Consider the following 20,756-nt stretch of genomic DNA (forward strand, 5'->3'; position numbering starts at 1 on the left):
TGATAAAAATTAGAAAAATACAAGTTCATTATTTTAAAAATATTAATTTAAAATATGAAAAAAAAATAATAAAGTGATATAACCTTTATTGATTTATTTTTATTTATAATTTTAATATTATTTTTGCATAAGATATTTAAGTAATAAAAAGTTGCATTCACGAAAAAACTATGAAAATAAAAAAAAAAAAATAAAATGTATACAAATAGATAATAAAAAAAAAAAAAAAAAAAAAAAGAGCATAAAATATATAAATAATATCTTTTGTTTTTGAAATTATTATATATATTAAAAAAAAAAAAATTGAAAAAAAGAATAGCAAATATTGATATATTATTTCCTTTTTAAACCCAATTAAAAATATCATAAAAAAATAAAATTTTCTTGTTTACAAAAAAAGAAATTGTTTTATTATTTTTAAAAAAAAAAATTAGTTAAATAATTAATCAAATACATAGAATTCTTTTAATTTAATATAATAATTTTCATTTTTTTTTTTTTAAAGAAAATTAAAGAAACTTTCATTTAAGTTAAGAAAATTAGTAACTTTTTTTTCTTTAGAAGGAATTGAAAATACTGAAAAGTGTGTGATATTTTTCTTTTCATATAACATTTAAGCGTGTAAAAAAAAATTTTTAGGGTATTTTATATAATTTAAAAAGATTTTTAAAAAATTTCAAGTCTATAACATATATATATATATATATATATATATATATATATATATATATATATATATATATATATATATATTATTGAATAAACAATGGAAGAAGATAATATAAGAATAAAAATAAAAAGTATAAATAATGAAGAACATGAATTATGTGTAAAACAAAGTATGAATACAGAAGAATTAAAAAGTATATTAGCTGAGAAAAAAAATGTAAATAAAAATGATATAAGATTAATATATCAAGGTCAATGTTTATCAAATGAAAAAACAATTTCAGATTATAATATACAAAATGATCATATAATCCATTTAGTTGTTAGAAAAAGAGATAATGCAAATAATGATGGTGACAATAAAAATGATAGTACAAATGCAAATAGAATTAATGATAATATAAATGATCCTCTAAATATTAATTTCGCTTCTAGTATGAATCAAAACAACAGTAGTAGTACCAATACTAATAATAATGCTTCTCCTTTTTACTTTACTCATATGAGATTGACTAGGAATGATAATTTAGAAAATGATTTAATGGGGCAAAGTAATATATATTCATTATTAAATGATATAATGAGTCAAGTAAATATAAACCCTAATTTTATATATGGTGCAGCAGCAGCAGCAGCTAACGATAATATATTCGCAAATAATATTAATCAAAATATGAATGATTATAATAATAAAGGAAAAGAAAATAAAAATAATGAAGATGACAATAATGACAAAGAAACAAATATAAAAAAAGATGAAGAGAAAAAACAAAAGATTAGAAATTCACACAATGATACAAAGAATAATGATGATACTTATTTAGATATAGATCAAAAGAAAGATAGAGAAAAAAAAGGAAAAGGGAAAATAAATGAAAAAGAAGATGAAGAAAAAAATAGAGAGAGAAAAAAAATGATGGATAATAAAATGGAAAAAGAAGAATACGAAGATTTTAAAGGTAGAATATATAAAGATAAAAAAGAAGAGAAAGAAGTAACAAAAAAGAAAAAAAGGAAAAATATAAATGACGAAAAAAAAAAATATAAAAACAAAAATAAAGAGGAAAATACAGAATGCAATTTTAATGATTTTGAAAGTAGTTCAGATAATGAATCACATAGTAGTAATTCAGGTCTTTCAGAAAGTGATGATACTGAAGAAATAAAGGAAGAAAAGAAGAAATATGGAAAGAAAATAAAAAAAAAAAGAACTAAGAATAAATATAAAAAAAAGAAATATTATGATTATAGTAGCTATACATCTGATGATGAGCCATTTAAAAAAGATGAAAGAATAAGAAAACAAAACGGAAATACATTTGAAGAAAGTTATTATTATCCGCCTAATTATTTTTACAACAGCAATATAAGAAACGATAATAATAACAATTATATTTTAAAAAAAAAAAATGATTTCAATAAATATCCTTATCCTTTTATACCTAATACATTAAAAGGTTCATATAATGAAAAACAACAATACACTCATCGGGATGATTTCAATGAAATGTATGAAAATATAAATGATGATAAAGTAGATAATTTTTTAAGAAAAAGAGACAGAAAAAAAAAAATGTTTAATGATTATAAAAAAAATATGTTAAATTCTTCAAAAAGGAATACTAATAATATTGTAGATATTAATAACAATATTTCCAATAAAAATGCTCATAATTGCAAGAGTATGTCAAGAATGTCTAGTATAATAAAAAATTCTAATGAATGCATTTCTGCTAGTAAAGATGATTATTATTATACTAAAAACAATTACCCAAATATAGTTCCTCTTAGTGATACAGAAAGAGATAGTGAAATAATTAGAAATGATTCATTTAGAACAAATTCTAGAATAGCCATTAATGAGCCTGCTGCCTTATCATCTAACAATTCTGCAGTCGGAAATATGAGATCTATTCAAATGACTAGTAATAGAAGAAATAGTACATTAAGAAGAAGTGAACCAAAATGTTTAAATGATTTAAATAATCCAGAATATAAAAATGTTGAAATTAATATTCCTTGGAGAGTTATTGAACAGTTATTAGTTTTATTAGAAGAAGAGACTGGATATAGAAGACCTGATTTATCTTCGTATATTCATTCCTACTACAACTCTAATTCTATTTATGTCTTTTTCTATTTATTTGTTCATATCAATAATATTATTAATAGTATTATTATTCAGTTTAACCATGCCAATTTTCTTAATAATGATATAAGTATGTCTTCATTTTCAAGAATAAGTTTAATATTGTCATTAGCCTCTGTTATATTCTCAAAATTATCAAATTTCTTTTTTGTTTTTTATGACAATTTTTATTTTCCTAATTACGGAAATAATTATAGAAATAGGGATTCTATAAATCATGAATTCTTAAGGGAAATAAGAAACTTATATTACAGTAATAATAGAAATAATAATATTAATAACAATAGATTTTATCATACCAATCATTACAACAATAACACACAAATGAATATGGACGCCTATAATCAAAATTCCTTTCCTTATCCAAATAATGTTAATAATAATTATTATCCACTTCCTTATGATATGAGAAATAATTGCTGTAGTAAGACAAATTTACAACAAGAATTTGAAGATTATTATAAAAATTATTTACCATTTGTGAAGGATGGCAAAAGCATGATTTTAAGAAAAGATAATTTAAATAATAAAGAAAATAATATTAATCAAAATAATTTTGCAAAAGAAGATAATAATAATAATAGTAAAATAAGCTCAGGGAATAAATTTTGTGATAAATCATTAATTGAAAGCGGAATTAATAATATTTTTTTAAAAAACGATAGAATAAAAGAGAATAATGGATCTAATAATAATTCATTTCTTCATTTTTCTAATAAAAATAAATCAGCATTAAATACTTATAAAAAAAAAAGAAATGATGAAAAAGAAAAAGAAAAGAAAAAACATCATAATTGTTATAATGAGAAATATTTATTTAAAGATATTGATTCTTACAAAAGTGATAGTAAAGGAAGTGATAGTGATAGTGATAGTAATCATAAAAATAAAAAAAATAATATTTCCAGTGATTTTAATTCAAATGCACTAAACATCAAAGAAAAAAAAGAAAGCATCATGAACAAATTTGAAAGTAGCTTAAAAAGTACATATGATGACAAAATAAATGAAAAAAAAGATAATAAAAATGTTCATAATGAAAATAATTTTAATGATATAGAAAAAGTAAATGATAAGAATGCATTAAATACTATATTAAATAATAATTTAATTTTCTATGATAGTAATATCGACGATATATATGATGTTTCAGAAGATGGAAAAGAAAAAGGTTTATTAGTAGAAAAGGAAGAAGAAACAAAAAAAATTAGCAATACAGATACTGTAAAAAAGGAAAAATTAAATGATAATGTGATAGAAAAAAAAACAGAAGTATCTTCTGAAAATAATAAAATAAAAAATGTTAACAATATTTCTCCAAAAACTGTTGTAAGCAATCAGAATGATAATAATATGGCTAATAATGATAACAAAAAAAACCCAAATAAGCCTTCCATACCAAATTTCAATTTATCAAATATTCTAAATAGTGTTCAAGGTCAAATGGATAATATAGCAAAAGATGCAAATGCAAATGCAAATGATAATGTAATATTATTTTAATTAATATATTTACACTTTTTTTTTTAATCATTTAAATATAAATTGATTAATTACTTTTTATTTTATTTAATTTTTTTTTTTTTTGAATAGTTTGAGGGAGTACCTGATGAAGTAAAAGAAAGATATAAAAATTGGGTGGAAAATTCTCAAATATTTTCAGGACAAGTAAAATAATCAATTATAGTTTTTTATTTTTTCTCTTTTTATACATTAATATTTTAAATAATATATGCACTTTTTTTTCTTAAGTGAATACGTGAAACTATTTATATATGTATATATATTTATATTTTTTTTTTTTTTTCTTAAGTGAATACGTGAAACTATTTATATATGTATATATATTTATATTTTTTTTTTTTTTTCTTCCATTTATAGATGATAAAAATTTGCAAGAACAAAAGACCCTTAAGTAATGCTTATATTGGAGGAAATTCGTCAAAAGATGATATATCTTACAGCAATTTATTACAATTTATGTAAATATATATATTAAGATATATTTATATGAACCTTCATTATTTATTTAAAATATTCATGTGTATGTATTTTTTTTTTTTTAAAAGATGGAAAAGAAACATGAGCACTTTAAATGTTAATTTAAACTTGGAAGTTACTGAAGTAAAAATTAAAATTTTCATAAATATAATATTATATTTTTATTTTTCAATATTATAATTTTATTTATATAAATTTTTATTTTTTTTTTTTCAATAGGAGTTACTAAATTCTTTTGATTTTCATACATTAGAATTTATAATGAAATCAATTAGAAATAATGAAGATTATAAAACAGAGAAATTTAAATATCCAAGTAAAGAAAATAAAAAAAAAGTCGATTGAAATTTTTATTTTTGATATTTCAATAGTTCTACGATATTATATATTTTGTATTTTACATTTTAACTTAATTACTGAACCTTTGTGTACTTTTATATCCATGCACTATTTGAAAATTTTGGCTCATTTTTTCTCTTTTTTTTAGATATTGCACTTTGTGAAGAGCTTTTTGAGGAAATAGAAAGAAAAAATAAGTAAAAACCAAGAAATAAAGAACAAAACTTCATTTTTTTCTTTTTCGATAAATTATGTTTTATAAATTTTTTATTCAAATGATACTTTTCTTTTTTTATATTTAATTCATAACTTTGTTAAAATTTTTTTTTTTTATATACACAATTTACTTAATATGGAAAATAAAACATTGTTAACTATATAAATTACATAAAGTTCGTAAGTACTATTTATTCTTTTTGACAAAAGATTAAAAAAAACTATTAGAATTTCCATGCATTTTTTTTTTTTTTATAATATATTAATATTCTTAAAATTTAGCACAAGTTCAATGCAAAATATTTGTATCCTTTATTTGGTATTCATATGATAAAGTTAGTAGAGAAACAAATCTATATATTTAATGGAAGGCATTAATTGTTATATACCATTTATTAGAATCTAGTCTTCTAAAATATATATAACTTTTACAGTAGTTATTAAACATAAAGCAAAAAAAAATTCGAGTATTTCCATATGCAAAAATTGCACTTCTTTTCAATGTTCTTGATAATGCACATAAAATAAAGTATGCAAATTTATTTTTATTTATAATATATAAATTAATAAGAAAAAAGGAAAATTTCAAAGAGCAATTATGAAATGCAAAAAAAATGTACCTTTTTTTTTTTTTTTTATTATTTAAACATTACAAGCTATTTATTCTAGATAGAATAAAAAATTGCACGATTTTTTGTGATAAAGAAAAAAAATATTTTCCATACATTTTTCAATATATAAAAATATTTTTCTTTTTTTTTTCTAATATTTTAATAAAGCAATTAAAGAAATAAAATTTCTTTAAAATTCTTATTATTTCAAAAACATATATTACATTTTTTTTTTTCATACAAAAAATTTAAAGCATTTAAAAAAATATTAAAAGTCAACCAATTATTGTAATAAAAAAAAATATATATACTATATATAAGTAATTCAACGAGATCAAAATTTGCATGATATAAAAAAAAAAAAAAAAATTTTAATTTTTATATTTTATATTCTAAGAAAAAAAGGAAAAAAAAACAAAATCTTGATACAAATTTTTTTTATTTATATATATTTTATATTTATCTTTTTGTAATAATATTTATATTTTTTATTTCATAAAAAAAAAAATTTACATAATAAAATTAATTTTTTTTTCTTATATATATATATATATATATATATAATATATGTATACAATCAGTACAAATTAAAAATATCATTATAAAGAAAATTGAAACAAAAAATATACAAGTTTAATCCTTAAAAGGATAAAGTATAAATATATATATATATTTTTATATTTTACATGATTTATACACATTGATTTGTTTAAATAACTCCAATATTCACGTATATTGCTTTTTTTTTTTTTTTTATTTAGAGTAATATTTTTTTGTCTATATATAATTGTGGAATTTTTCTAATTTTTAATCTGAAATATATTATCATTGAAGATTCTAAATATCATTTATGTATATGCATAAATTTTTTTTTTTTTTTTAATTAAGATATTCAAAGTATATATAATTAATTTTTTTTTTTTTTTTTAAAACATATATATACTTAAACTTTTTTTTTAAAAAAAGAAGTAATAAATATTTAAACAATGAGTCAATTAAAAATTAAAAGAGGAAACTTTTTGTTTACTTCAGAATCAGTTAATGAAGGGCACCCCGATAAAATATGTGATCAGATTTCTGATGCAATTTTAGATGCTTGCTTAAGAGAAGATCCAGATAGTAAAGTTGCTTGTGAAGTATGTGCAAAAAAGAATTTCATTTTTATATTTGGTGAAATAACAACTAAAGCTAAGGTTGATTATGATAAAATTGCAAGAGATGTTTTAGAACACATTGGTTATGATGATGAAAGTAAAGGATTAGATTATAAAACGGCAAAAATTAAAGTCTCTGTTGATGAACAATCACCTGATATAGCTCAGTGTGTTCATGAAAATAAATCACCAGAATTAATTGGTGCAGGAGATCAAGGAATAATGTTTGGTTATGCAACAGATGAAACTGAAAATTATATGCCTTTAACACATCATTATGCTACATTATTAGGAAAAAGATTAACAGAAGTTAGAAAATTAGGAATTCTACCTTATTTAGGTCCAGACGGAAAAACACAAATAACTATTGAATATAAAAATAAAGGTAGTTGTGGTGGTCATATGGAACCCTTACGTGTTCATACAGTTTTAATATCAACACAACATTCAGAAAATATAAAACATGAACAATTAAAATTAGATTTAATGGAGAATGTAGTTAAATATGTAATACCTGAAAAGTTATTAGATAAAGATACTTTATATTATTTGAATCCCTCTGGAAAATTTGTTCTAGGTGGTCCAGCAGCTGATGCTGGATTAACAGGAAGAAAAATTATCTGTGATACATATGGAGGATGGGGTGCACACGGAGGAGGCGCGTTTTCAGGAAAAGATGCTTCAAAAGTAGATCGTTCAGCAGCTTATTATTTACGTTATATAGCAAAATCACTTGTTGCTAATAAATTTTGCAGAAGAGTTTTAGTTCAAGCATCTTATTCTATTGGAATAGCAAATCCAATTTCCTTGAACGTTAATTCTTATGGGACTGTTAGCACAGGATATACTGATTATGATTTAGAACAAATCATCTTACGCAATTTTGATCTTAGACCAGGATATATTATTGAAGAATTGAAATTAAAACAACCAATCTTTTCAAAAACATCATCATATGGCCACTTTGGTAGAAATGAAGATTCTTTCACGTGGGAAGGAGTTAAAGATCTAACTCATGAGAAAAATGTTTTAAAAAATTGAAAAAAAAGAAAAAAGAAAAGCATATATATTTATTAAAATGATTAAATAAGAAATTTCATTTTATATCACAAAAAAATATTATTAACTTCTATAACAGAATTAAAATTAATAATCCAAGAGAAAAAAAAAGTTAATGTCTCAATTTTTAATTTTTTTTTTCATTATTTTATTCTTACCATCTAATTATTAATATAACATTTATAAGAAAATTAATCTTCTCAAAAAAAAAAAAAAATATATTTTCTTTTTTATTTAACTTTATTTTTTTTTTTTTTTGTTACCTTATGAATGTTAAGTTTAATAATTAAATAATATTAAGACGTCGTTTTTTATAATGTGCATTTTTTAATAAAGTTTATTTTATTAAATATATATATTAAGGCAAATTAATATAGCAAATTTGTAGTTTAATTCTTTTAAAATCATTTAATAAATTTTAAGATATGCATAATTGCGTATCTTGAATTATTTTGTGTATATACGCTTTTTTTTTTTTTTTTTTATTATTATATCCTAAAATTTTACAAATTTTTTTTTAATTATATTAAAATATGAAAATAAAAGTGTATAGCAGAACTAATATTTTGAAAGAATTTTTTTTTTCATAGAACTCGTTTTTTTTTATAATATTGTTTATAGAAATAAAATATTATTGCTTTTGCCTTTTACTTATTCATAAAAGAAAAATATCACAAAAATGATTAAAAAAATTTTAGTTGTAGCATTTTATTTTTTATATCTTAGTAGTTGCGAAAAATTTAGAGTTTATGAGAATTTTGATAACAGATTTTTGCAAAGCAAAATTAATGTTCTTACATGGTTAACTAATGTGTAAAATAATTTAAAAGAAAAATAAATTTTCATATGAAATAGATATTAACATATTTTAATAAAAATTTTATATTACAAATTTTGAATAAAATATTTCCTGTCTATACTAATTATTATTAAATATAATTTTATTTATATAACAAACTACATAATATCATTATATTAATAATAGGAAGAGATATTTTTTTTAAAAAATTAAAAAAAAAGAATTAATTTAATCATAATTTTTTATCTTCAGATTATATCCATCTCAAAACCCTAAATATTTCAAGAAACACTTAGATTATAGTAAATGAAAAAAATTATATATATATCTTATTTTTTTGTTTCTCTAATTTTAAGAATTTTTATAATTTTATTTGTATATATTTATCAGGAGGGTAATTTTATTAAAGATATATAAATGATACAGAAATAAAATACATTTATATTATGTAAAAAAAAAAAGTTAACATTTTTTTTTTTTAAATTTAATGAAAGTTGTCGTGAATATTTTTTGAAACCATCGTATGAACCAATTGATTTAAGTAAAAATATATCATAATGTTTATTTTTTTTTTAAAATATTATATTTTATATATATATTTATAATGAAATATATTTTATAAGACAATGGATGGTTACAAACTAATAATTGGACTATCAATAATGAAGATGCTATAATAGAATATATGGGAAAAGAGAGTTGTAGAGAACCTGTATGAAATATTATTAAAATTGTGAAAAATATTCATATATATATATACGACGCATTTTCTATATTTTTATAATACCTTTAAATTTTTTCAGAATCATCCTTTTCCTTTTGGATGGTTAGACAATAGGTTATGATATATTAAAATATATATATATAAATCTATTTTTTTACAATTCTATAAATATTTCTATTCTCAAAAATAAAACAGAATGACTACTCGAACATCTCTAATTAAAAAAGATTTTTTTTGTAAAGTAATATTATAATAGTATATTTAAAAAAATGAAAATTTTAACTTTTCTATATAATTTTTTTTTTTTTATTAGAAAACAATAGCTCAACTGGAAGTTCAAATAAATGATGCACAAACATGTGGTTTTATTTTTCGAGTTATCGGTGAAAGAAATTATTGGGCATTGATAATAGATAATAGAATACTAAAATTAGTTCGCATCAAAGAAGGTGAATTAATAATACTGAAAGGTTAAATTTTTTTTTTTTTTTAATATATAATTATATAAAAGGATATGGCATATTTTATTTTTTTTTTCTAATAAAAGGTATTTTATTGTAATGATATTATGTATATTTTAATATAGAATTTAAAGAGTTAAAAATAAAAAATAATGAATGGTATATTTTATTCGTTCAAGAAATTATAAAGGATATCAAAGTTAGAGGCGGAATATATGGAGATCTTTCTATTGATTATCTTAGAAAAAGTGAAGATGAGTCCGAATATAATGAAAATAAACAAGTATAATTAACGTAAAAAAAAACTTTTTTTTTTTTATATTTTATGTAATAATTTATTATTTATTTTAGTTTCTTTTTTTCATAAAAATTGTGTTTTCCTCTTATAAAACATTATATTTCTGTATTTTACAAAAAAACATAAAATTTTTTTCTGTAAATATATATTTTCTTATACGGTTTGCTTTTTATTTAGAATATTTCTATAATTTTATAAGTTATTCTTTGTATAAATTTACCTATTCATATTTACAGGGTTCTGTTGGATTGATAGCTAGTAAAGGAAATTGCAAATTCAGAAATATAGTAATAATATGAATATAAAATCAGAATTTATCTTGTACACGTTTTTATAAAATGATTAAATAAAAAAAAAAAAATTTTTTTTATTAGATTTTACGAGGTAAGAAATGGAGCTTAGAATACGAAATGTTAAAAAAATCAAAAAGTTCATTGTTATATGATATTGAAGAAATAGAAAATTTGTACGACAATACCAAAGGTAATTATTATTAAACATCATAAGAAATATATAAAAAGTATAATTCAACTTTATATTTACATGCGTATACTTACATATCTATATGCTTTTTCTTTTTTTTTTAATTAATTTTAAAAAAAATATATGTTTTATATTATGTACTGTTTTTAAATATTTTTCTAATTTAGAATGGTGCCCTAAAGCATCTTTATGTTCAAAAAAAAGGCATGAAATAATAGATTTTTACGATAAAACTAATATTTAAATATGTATTTTGTAAAAAAGAGAAAAAACAAATACATATTTGAATTTTTTTCCAGATAATCCTTTTGATTTATTTACTTTATTTTATTTTTTATAATTATTATTTTTTTTTTTTTTATTATTATTTTTTTTTTTTTTTATATTTTATATTTTGTTATAAAGGTACTATTCTAAAAAAAAAAAAGTGGAATTTTCATAATAAATGGAGCAAATAGCATACATAAAAACTTTTTTTGTTAACACACGACAATATGCTTGTTTTTTTTATTTTGTTTTTAATATTACTATTAACTAAAATAAAACTTTGTAGCACAACTAATGTATTATTTATTTTTAAACTTTCTAAAATGAAAGGACATATTATTGGTTTGTCTATTGATAATTATGATTCTTATTTATACAACATCGTACAATTTTTGCATAAAGTGAATAATATTTAGCTAGTAGTTATAAAATCAAATAGAATATATTTTAATGAATTTATGAAAAAATTAATAATATTATTATGTAATCATATTATGGAAATAATGTAATAAATACCTAAAACAGTTATAGAAATTAAAAAAAAAAATTGATATACCATTTTTAGGAATATGCTATAGTTATAAATTAATTTGTTATTTTTATGGATGTGTAATAAAAAAAGTAAAATACATATTTCATGGTAATACAAATATAATTAATATATGTAAATATACAAATGGAGTAAATGAATTATTTACTAATATTAATGGTAAGCTTAAAGCAGTTTATTATATATCTTTAAAATTAAGTAAGCGTACTAATAATGTTTTATATATAACTTGTTACTCTAGTTATTTGAATGAATACATAGTGATGGACATAAAGCATAAATATTTACCATACCATACTGTCCAATATTTCCCTAAATTAGTAGAAAGAAAACTTTAGTTTTTTTTTTTTAATTTTATAAAAATTATATTAAGATACAATAAATGTAAAGATTTTCTTTTAATATTTCAAAGCATAAGCTATAAGAATCTTACGTAGAAAATTTAGAAAAAAAAGAAGAAAAGAAATTTAAATGGAAACTAAATATCTTAAAAGTTATTAATGAAAAAAAATATATTCCATTTCTTACGAAATATTTAAAAGTATGTTTTATAATGATGATGATATAATTAACTGGCTTGATATCAATAATGAAATTTTGCATAGAAATAAAAAAGAAGAAAATGTAAATAATGAAAGTCCCTACAAAAATTATATTTGATAAAGAAATTTTAAATAATACAAAATTTTCTTACATGGGAAACAATGAAGGATTCTTAAGTGAGGTTATAAGGTATTATTTAGAAGAAAACAATAATATTAGTTTAAATAATATTATCTTTGATTTAAAGAAAAATCAAGAAACATATGAAGTTAATTATGTAAATGAGAAAAACGATTATATAGTTTGTCATCTAAAAGAAAGGATTTTTTTTTTTTTTTTCGAAGATTTTTATTGGTGTAGGTATGGACATTACAATTAAAAGTAATGATAAGTAAGAGTATAATGAAATGATTCTAAAATTTATAAATTTAATAAAATCAATTAGGTAATATATATATACTTTAAAAATAGCTATAACCATTTTATTTATTTTTTTTATTTGTTATATATCATTTTTTTTTTAAATTCTTATTTAAAAGAATACCACAATACTAATGTGGAATACTGCTTTGAATGGAAGATACTTGCCTTTTCTTTTTTTAAAGAGATTTGTAGATTTGTTTCATTTTTATTTTTTTTTAACTTTTTCTTTTATTTTAATGAAAATAAAGAAAATTTATTTTCACTTAATGAAATATCATTAAATATATGATTACATAAATTTCACTTTATATTTAGTATGTGAAATTTTTGTCAATGTTACGTTTTACTGGATAAAGTCATATTTTTCAGTTAATAACATATATAATAGAATTTATTAATGTGTTTCTATTAGTTATCAATTTAATTTTAATTAATGAAATAATTTATATATAAGCTAAAACTCATTCAATATTTAAAGTTTTTTAAAAAAGAATTTTAGAATTTTTAATTTGAAGTAAATTTTGCGTAAGTATAAAATATTAATGCACTAAAATATGATAAATATATGTACATATTTAACTCCCTAAACATAAAATTATTATAAAAAAAATATATATATAAAATACTACAAAATAATTTCATTAAATCGAATATAAAATATTGTAATACTATAAAATTATATTCATTTAAAAAAAGAAAAAAATATATCCTCATAAAAAGTTTTATATATTAAAAATATAAAACAAAATTTGAATCTTTAAAAAGAAGTTTTATAAAAGTATAATTTTCATCACAAATAATAAAAAAATTCTTTAAAGGAAAAATTAAAATCAAGTATTTTTTTTTTTTGTTATTAATAATACTGAAATATATATATATATATATATATATATTTTTTTAATATATAAGATTTATATATATATTATTCATAATAAACTGTTCATAATATATATATAATGAATATAGAAATTTTTTCAAATTTTACAGAAAACTAGAGAAAATGATAGGAAATAAATTAAGTTTAACTGACGTAAAAGAGATAAAAAACAAGAAAGTTTTATTAAGAGTTGATTTTAATGTGCCAATAGAAAATGGAATAATTAAAGATAATACAAGAATTACTGCAACATTACCAACAATTAATTATTTAAAAAAGGAAGGCGCATCAAAAATTATATTAATATCTCATTGTGGTAGACCAGATGGTTTAAAGAATTTAAAATATACATTAAAACCAGTTGCTGAAAATTTAAAGAATTTACTTGGTGAAGATGTATTATTCTTGGATGACTGTGTAGGAAAAGAAGTAGAAAAAAAGATTAATGAAGCAAAGGAAAATTCAGTTATTTTATTAGAAAATTTACGATTTCATATAGAAGAAGAAGGAAAAGGAGTAGATGAAAATGGCAACAAAATAAAAGCAAAACCAGAAGATGTTGAAAAATTTCAAAATAGTCTTACAAGATTGGGTGATATTTTTATTAACGATGCATTTGGTACAGCTCATCGACCTCACAGTAGTATGGTTGGAATAAAATTGAACGTAAAAGCTTCCGGATTTTTAATGAAAAAAGAATTAGAATATTTTAGTAAAGCATTAGAAAATCCTCAAAGACCATTCTTAGCTATTTTAGGTGGAGCAAAAGTATCTGATAAAATTCAATTAATTAAAAATTTATTAGACAAAGTTGATAGAATGATCATAGGTGGTGGTATGGCATATACCTTTAAGCATGTTTTAAATAAAATGAAAATTGGAAGTTCATTATTTGATGAAGCAGGAAGTAAAATAGTAGAGGATATTATGAAGAAAGCAAAAGAGAAAAATGTACAAATTTATTTACCTGTAGACTTTAAAGTAGCAGATAAGTTTTCTAATGATGCCAATACAAAAATAGTAACAGAAGAAGAAGGAATAGAAGATAATTGGATGGGTATGGATGCTGGTCATAAAACTATTGAAAATTATAAAGAAGTAATTTTGGGATCAAAAACTATTATATGGAATGGACCACAAGGTGTTTTTGAAATGCCTAATTTTGCGAGAGGGAGTATTGAATGTCTTAATCTTGTTGTTGAAGCTACAAAAAGAGGAAGCATTTCTATTGTAGGAGGTGGTGATACAGCTTCATTAGTTGAACAGCAAAAAAAGAAAAATGAAATTAGTCATGTATCTACAGGAGGAGGGGCATCACTTGAGCTTTTAGAAGGAAAACAATTACCAGGGGTACAAGCATTATCTAACAAATAAAAAGAAAAAAAAGCAAAGCATGTACATATATATATATATATATATATTTAGGTCTGTATCAAAAGAAATGAACCTAAATGATAATTAAAAAATAATATATTTATTATCATTAAATTCATGTTTTATTTATAATTTTATTTCAATTAATAAAAACTCTGATCTTTTTAATTCTAATATTTCTTCTAAATAAAACATAAATTTATAAACATTCAAGATAACAAAAATTTAGTTGAATTATAATTATTTCATATAATATAAAAAAATAACTAAATTCAAATTATAGTTACTCTCTATTTTTCTCTTTTTTATTTTATTAAACACAAAAATACTAGAGCATTATAATACAGTATATTTATAAAATAGTATGCCTAAACATTAATTTTTTTTTAAACACACAATTAATAAAACATTTGATATTAAATTCATTTAGATATATATAAAAAAAAAAAAAAAAAAAAAAAAGAACTAAAAAGAATTAAAAAGAACAAAAGGAGAGAAAAAAAAAATATACTTAGTACCGTAATACTTTGCACAATAAAAAAATATATATTATACTAATTTTTTTTATAATACTATTGCTTTAATCCAATTAATATTGTTTTGTTCTTTTTTTTACTTTTTTTATTTTTTTATTGTATAAATGATTTTTTATGTAGAAAAATTAATATCTTCATTAACTTTAAAAATTATTTATATATTAGAATGATAATGATCCCCCTGTATCTACTAAAAAATGCAAATTTTTTCATAAATTTTTTTGAGCAAATAACATCTAAATTTAAATATAAGTTTTAAAAAAAGATTTTGAATAAATCACATAAATTTTAAGGTAAATTAAAAAAATTTTTTTTTTTTGAATAAAAAAAAAAATTTTAGATAACTCTTTGAACTTTTCTTTTAAATTTTAATATTTTATCTCTATTATTTAATTTAATTCTTTTACTCTAAATTAAAAATACAAAGGAACAATTTTATTAGAGACATTTTCTAATAAAGCTCTACCACGTAGAATTTTACTTGGATATTACAAAAAATGAGTAAGAATATAAGATGTAAAATAATATAAAAAAAAAAAAAAAAAAATACATTTTATTATATATATATACATGAAAGTAAAATATATTATAATAGTGTAATATACATATATATAACAATCAGTATGTGCATATATGCGTAACAAATAATGATGAGTTGTATTCTAAATAGTTTATTATTAATAGTTATTTCCTATATTTTAATATATTTTGCTTTATTTTTAAATATTTTTCAAGCATAACCTTTTTTTTTTTTTTATGTAACATTAAACAGAATCTGTATGTTTTTCTAATAGTTTTGAACTCTTTGAGTTTATAAATGATAAGAAGAATGATGTAGAAATAGTTGCATGTATTATTAGCAATCTTTTAGGAAGCTTTTATAAATGCTTTTTTTATGTTAGTGAAATTACTTTAAATAAATTAGAAAAAGGGTTTCCTTTTGATTCATCATCAATTAAATTATGTTCTGATACAGAACTTAGCGATTTTTATCTTAAAATAGACTGTCAAACTTGCTATATTGAAGAATGTGGAGGGAGAAATGTTTTAAACGTCTTAGGTGATATTAAAAGATATAATGGATTTGACTATTATAAGTGCCCTAGAACTATCTTAAAAAAAGCTTGCGATTTCATTAAAAAAAAAGGAGTAGCTGATAATGTTTTTATAGGTAATGAACTAGAGTTTTTTATATTTGATAAGGTGAATTATTCTTTAGATGAATATAATTCTTATCTAAAAATATATGATAGAGAATCCTTTTGCTGTAAAAATGATTTATCTGAAGTATATAAACAAAATAATATTAATAAATATGAAGGATGTGAGGAATCATCTTCTTTTAATAATTACCTAAATGATGATAGTAAAAAAGTAAAAAAGAAGTGTGGTTATTTTATAACGGATCCTTATGATACTTCCAATATAATTAAGCATAAGATATGTCGGGATTTAAACAATTTAAATATTAATGTGCAAAGATATCATCATGAAGTATCTACAAGTCAACACGAACTATCATTAAAGTATTTTGATGCATTAAAAAATGCTGATAATATATTTATAGCAAAGCATGTTATCAAAAAAATTGTTAACACTTTTAATAGAACGGCTACCTTTATGCCTAAACCTATAGTTAGTGATAATGGAACTGGTTTACATTATAATATTTCTCTTTGGAAAGATAATAAAAACATTTTTTTTATTGATGATCCATCTACCTTTTTTTTATCTAAAGAAGCTTTTTATTTTATGAATGGAATAATAAAGCATTCAAAGGCATTGCAAGCTTTCTGTAATTCAACTATGAATTCTTATAAAAGATTAGTACCCGGTTTTGAAACATGTCAAAATTTATTTTACTCTTTTGGGTCAAGAAGTGCTGTTATAAGGTTATCATTAATCAACTATGATAATCCTTCAGAAAAAAGAATTGAATTTAGACTTCCAGATAATTCCAATTCTCCACATTTAATCACCGCTGCTATTATTTTAGCAGGGTATGATGGAATTAAATCAAAAGATCAACCATTAGTTCCCCGATACTTGCAATTCTCCACATTTAATCACCGCTGCTATTATTTTAGCAGGGTATGATGGAATTAAATCAAAAGATCAACCATTAGTTCCTCTTGAAAATAGAGATGATCAATTCTTTATATCAAGCATATTTTATAATTATGTTGAAAATTCAGAGAAATTTAAAACACTTACACATGCTTTGTCGGATTATGATTCTATGCATAATTTAAAGGATTCCCCAAATTTTCACAATTTTTTTAAATGTAAAGAACCAGAAATGATTTCTTTTTCTCTTGCAGAAAGTTTAGAAGCACTTGAAAAAGATCATGATTTTTTAACTGCCGATAATATTTTTACAGAGGTTAGAAAGAAATAAAATAAAATTAAAATTCATATAAAATATGTAGTTATATATATATATAAAGAAAAAAAAGGAAAAATTATAATATTATTAAATACATAATGTATAAATATATATTTACAATATGGGAAAAATATTATTTAAAATATGTAGTTATATATATATATAAAGAAAAAAAAGGAAAAATTATAATATTATTAAATACATAATGTATAAATATATATTTACAATATGGGAAAAATATTATTTTTTATTGAAAATATTTTCTTTATTTTATATAAAAATTATACATACTAATACTTAAAATATATTAATTTTGTTATTTATTCTATTCTTTATGTGTTTTATATTTATTTATTATTTAATTATTTTATTTATTTATTTATTTATTTTTTTTTTTTTATAGGAAATGATACAGGAATACATAAAATTTAAGAGATTTAAATAAATAAATTTATTATATTTTTACCGATTCTATATTTTTTCAAAATAATTTTTTATATAAAATTTAGTAAGTTAAAAAAATTAAAATATTTTTTTAATATTAAATATATATATATGAGAATATATATTCTTTTAAGTATGTTTTTAAATTTTAATAAATTATTTTAAATAGATTTATTTTCTTTTATTTTGTCAAATGATTCATATCAAATTCTTTAAGTAATAAACAATTTTATGATTTAAAAAAGGCGTTAAAAACGAGAGCAATAAAAATTAAAGAAATATAAATTATCTGATTTTTTAAAAATTAAAATATAAGAAAAAAGAAAAAATTTAAAGAACATAATTATTTTTATAAAAATTAAAAAGTTATATATGAATTGTAGATAAATTAACTGCTTCTGATGGATTTGTGCAATATTTTCTTTGACAAAAAGATAGTAATCTGATAAAAGAGAAGAAAATAAAAAATATGATATTCTAAATTTGTAAGTAAAACAATATATATATTATGTTTACTTAATTTACCTTTTAATCATCTGAATGTATTTTCTAGTAGTTTCATCATTTAAAATATGTGCAACCTATTAAATTATGTAAAAATGTTATTATTATGAATAAATAACAATTAAAAGATATATCATAAAAAAGAATAAGTAAAATAAACAAAATATAATTTTTCATCTATACTCTAAAAAAATATATATGTTCTTATATTTAAATAAAATTGTTTACTTCTGATGTAAAAATTTTTGAACGTCCTGCTCTCTCATGAATGCCAACCATCGTAACGCCCATAGGCCAAGCAGCGTTACCTATGGCTAGTAACATATAACTAAAAAAAATAATTACAAAAAAATTAAAATAAAATATAAAAGTATATGTAAATTTAATAAAAGGATTTTTTTTTTTTTTTTAACCCATCATGAGCAGCTTTAAAATCTCTTTTTTGACAACAGGAAACTATATTATATATTTTCTCAAGTACATCAGGTTCCAAACTATATTTAAAAAGAAAGTCAACATATATATATATATTTATAATAATTATGTTTAATAATAAAAATATTTAATTTGAATAATATCTTTTATATATATACGTTTTCTGCTTTAATTTTTTTTCAAGAGGTTTTAAATCCTTATGTGTTTGCAAATATGTAGCTTGTTTTATTTTTTTTTTATTATCATCAATATTTTCAATTTCTTCATTCCATTCTTTCATAGTAGTTTTTATCCATTCATATATAATTTTTTCTTTATCTAATTCACTTTCTTTTTCATTATTTTGTTTTTCACATATAGAAACTTTTAAATTCATTGCATCTTTTGAATTGGTATTATCAATTTCGTCTTCTAAATTATCTTCAATTAAATCAAGAGAATTTTCTTTTAATCTAAAAATATATATATATATATATATATATATGAACTGTTCATAATTTTTTTTTTTTTTTTTTTTCATATATAACCTTCCTCTTAAGACATCACCAAAAACATTCTGTTCATTTATTTTCAACTCATTTTTATTTATTTTTAATTCTTTCAACCTATTATATCTAAATTAGAAAGAATTATTATGCATTATTTTGAATTTTTTCATAAAAAAATTTATTTTTTTATTTACAAACCTTTGTAAATCTGTTTCTCCAAATAGCCTAATTGGTTCTTTTAATTTCCGTAGTAATATAATTATTGGTTTGTTACTTAAAGATATTTCTATATATAATAGTAAAAATAAAAAGTTTATTAAAAAGCAATAATTATTTAAGTAATAATAATATTATATAAATTCTATTCATAAATTTAATTATATATATTATGACATGATCATTATTTTTCATAATAATAATTATAAAAATCCTTTATAAAATAATTTATTTCTAATAAATTATAAAAAAAAATATTTTTTTTTTTTTAAACCTATGTTTGCTTCTTCAGTATCTATGTCTGCGCTGCTTTTTTTATGTTTTGAATCTAATGTTTCATTTAGTTTCTTAAAAAAAGAAAAAAAAGAAAGAAAAAAACATATTCTACACAATAAAAAACATATATATATCTTATACTTCAAAAAAATTTCCTTTACTTTTAATCTTTCATATTCCTCAATTTTTTTTTTCTTATTTTCTTTTTCATAAAATTTGTTAATTTCCTTATTTTTCTGATCTTCCAACTCTGACTGTTTAAGCCATCTCTTATTTTTTTTAATTTCTATTTTGTATAAAAAAAAATGTATTAATTTAAATATTTTAATATATATATATATATAAATTATTTTATATAAACCTTTTATTTCTTCCTTTTTTTTTTTTATAAAATTATCCAATGAGTCCATAATGATTTATATTTTATTGTATTTTTTAACTCATAATTTCATTTAAAAAAAAAAGTAAAAACTT

At 19.4% G+C, this 20,756-nt stretch overlaps 6 protein-coding genes and 1 pseudogene across 6 annotated transcripts, besides 1 other annotated feature; 6 read left to right on the forward strand and 1 right to left on the reverse strand.

Annotated features, from left to right (window-relative positions):
- Positions 1 to 766: 766 nt before the first annotated feature.
- On the forward strand, positions 767 to 5,164 carry PRELSG_0719700 (ubiquitin-like protein, putative; the record flags this gene model as incomplete). Its single annotated transcript, XM_028675896.1, has 5 exons — positions 767 to 4,306; positions 4,412 to 4,486; positions 4,700 to 4,800; positions 4,888 to 4,942; positions 5,039 to 5,164. The coding sequence occupies 5 exons, from the start codon at positions 767 to 769 to the stop codon at positions 5,162 to 5,164; spliced, it is 3,897 nt and encodes a 1,298-aa protein (XP_028532439.1).
- Positions 5,165 to 6,971: 1,807 nt separating this feature from the next.
- SAMS (S-adenosylmethionine synthetase, putative) lies at positions 6,972 to 8,180 on the forward strand (the record flags this gene model as incomplete). Its single annotated transcript, XM_028675897.1, has 1 exon — positions 6,972 to 8,180. One exon carries the CDS (start codon positions 6,972 to 6,974, stop codon positions 8,178 to 8,180), a length of 1,209 nt encoding a protein of 402 aa, XP_028532440.1.
- A 697-nt stretch (positions 8,181 to 8,877) lies between these two features.
- Positions 8,878 to 11,207, forward strand: PRELSG_0719900 (conserved Plasmodium protein, unknown function; the record flags this gene model as incomplete). The annotated part of the gene is made up of 12 exons (XM_028675898.1): positions 8,878 to 9,011; positions 9,250 to 9,299; positions 9,388 to 9,391; positions 9,492 to 9,538; positions 9,621 to 9,709; positions 9,801 to 9,835; positions 9,917 to 9,962; positions 10,035 to 10,191; positions 10,308 to 10,465; positions 10,717 to 10,767; positions 10,855 to 10,963; positions 11,131 to 11,207. 12 exons carry the CDS (start codon positions 8,878 to 8,880, stop codon positions 11,205 to 11,207), a joined length of 957 nt encoding a protein of 318 aa, XP_028532441.1.
- A 346-nt stretch (positions 11,208 to 11,553) lies between these two features.
- Positions 11,554 to 12,894, forward strand: pBAS (annotated as a pseudogene).
- Positions 11,554 to 12,894: a sequence feature (para-aminobenzoic acid synthetase, putative, pseudogene).
- An 852-nt stretch (positions 12,895 to 13,746) lies between these two features.
- Positions 13,747 to 14,997, forward strand: PGK (phosphoglycerate kinase, putative; the record flags this gene model as incomplete). The annotated part of the gene is made up of 1 exon (XM_028675899.1): positions 13,747 to 14,997. The coding sequence occupies one exon, from the start codon at positions 13,747 to 13,749 to the stop codon at positions 14,995 to 14,997; it is 1,251 nt and encodes a 416-aa protein (XP_028532442.1).
- Positions 14,998 to 16,030: 1,033 nt separating this feature from the next.
- PRELSG_0720200 (glutamine synthetase, putative) lies at positions 16,031 to 17,931 on the forward strand (the record flags this gene model as incomplete). Its single annotated transcript, XM_028675900.1, is given in 3 exon segments — positions 16,031 to 16,034; positions 16,306 to 17,627; positions 17,632 to 17,931. Coding segments are annotated over 3 exon segments (1,626 nt in total).
- A 798-nt stretch (positions 17,932 to 18,729) lies between these two features.
- On the reverse strand, positions 18,730 to 20,692 carry PRELSG_0720300 (pre-mRNA splicing factor, putative; the record flags this gene model as incomplete). The annotated part of the gene is made up of 10 exons (XM_028675902.1): positions 18,730 to 18,805; positions 18,889 to 18,944; positions 19,096 to 19,195; positions 19,281 to 19,361; positions 19,461 to 19,754; positions 19,830 to 19,916; positions 19,989 to 20,076; positions 20,281 to 20,353; positions 20,444 to 20,568; positions 20,644 to 20,692. The coding sequence occupies 10 exons, from the start codon at positions 20,690 to 20,692 to the stop codon at positions 18,730 to 18,732; spliced, it is 1,029 nt and encodes a 342-aa protein (XP_028532444.1).
- Between the last annotated feature and the right edge of the window lie 64 nt (positions 20,693 to 20,756).

Source organism: Plasmodium relictum (genome assembly GCF_900005765.1).
Source record: "Plasmodium relictum strain SGS1 genome assembly, chromosome: 7".
In the NCBI taxonomy this organism is placed as follows: domain Eukaryota; phylum Apicomplexa; class Aconoidasida; order Haemosporida; family Plasmodiidae; genus Plasmodium; species Plasmodium relictum.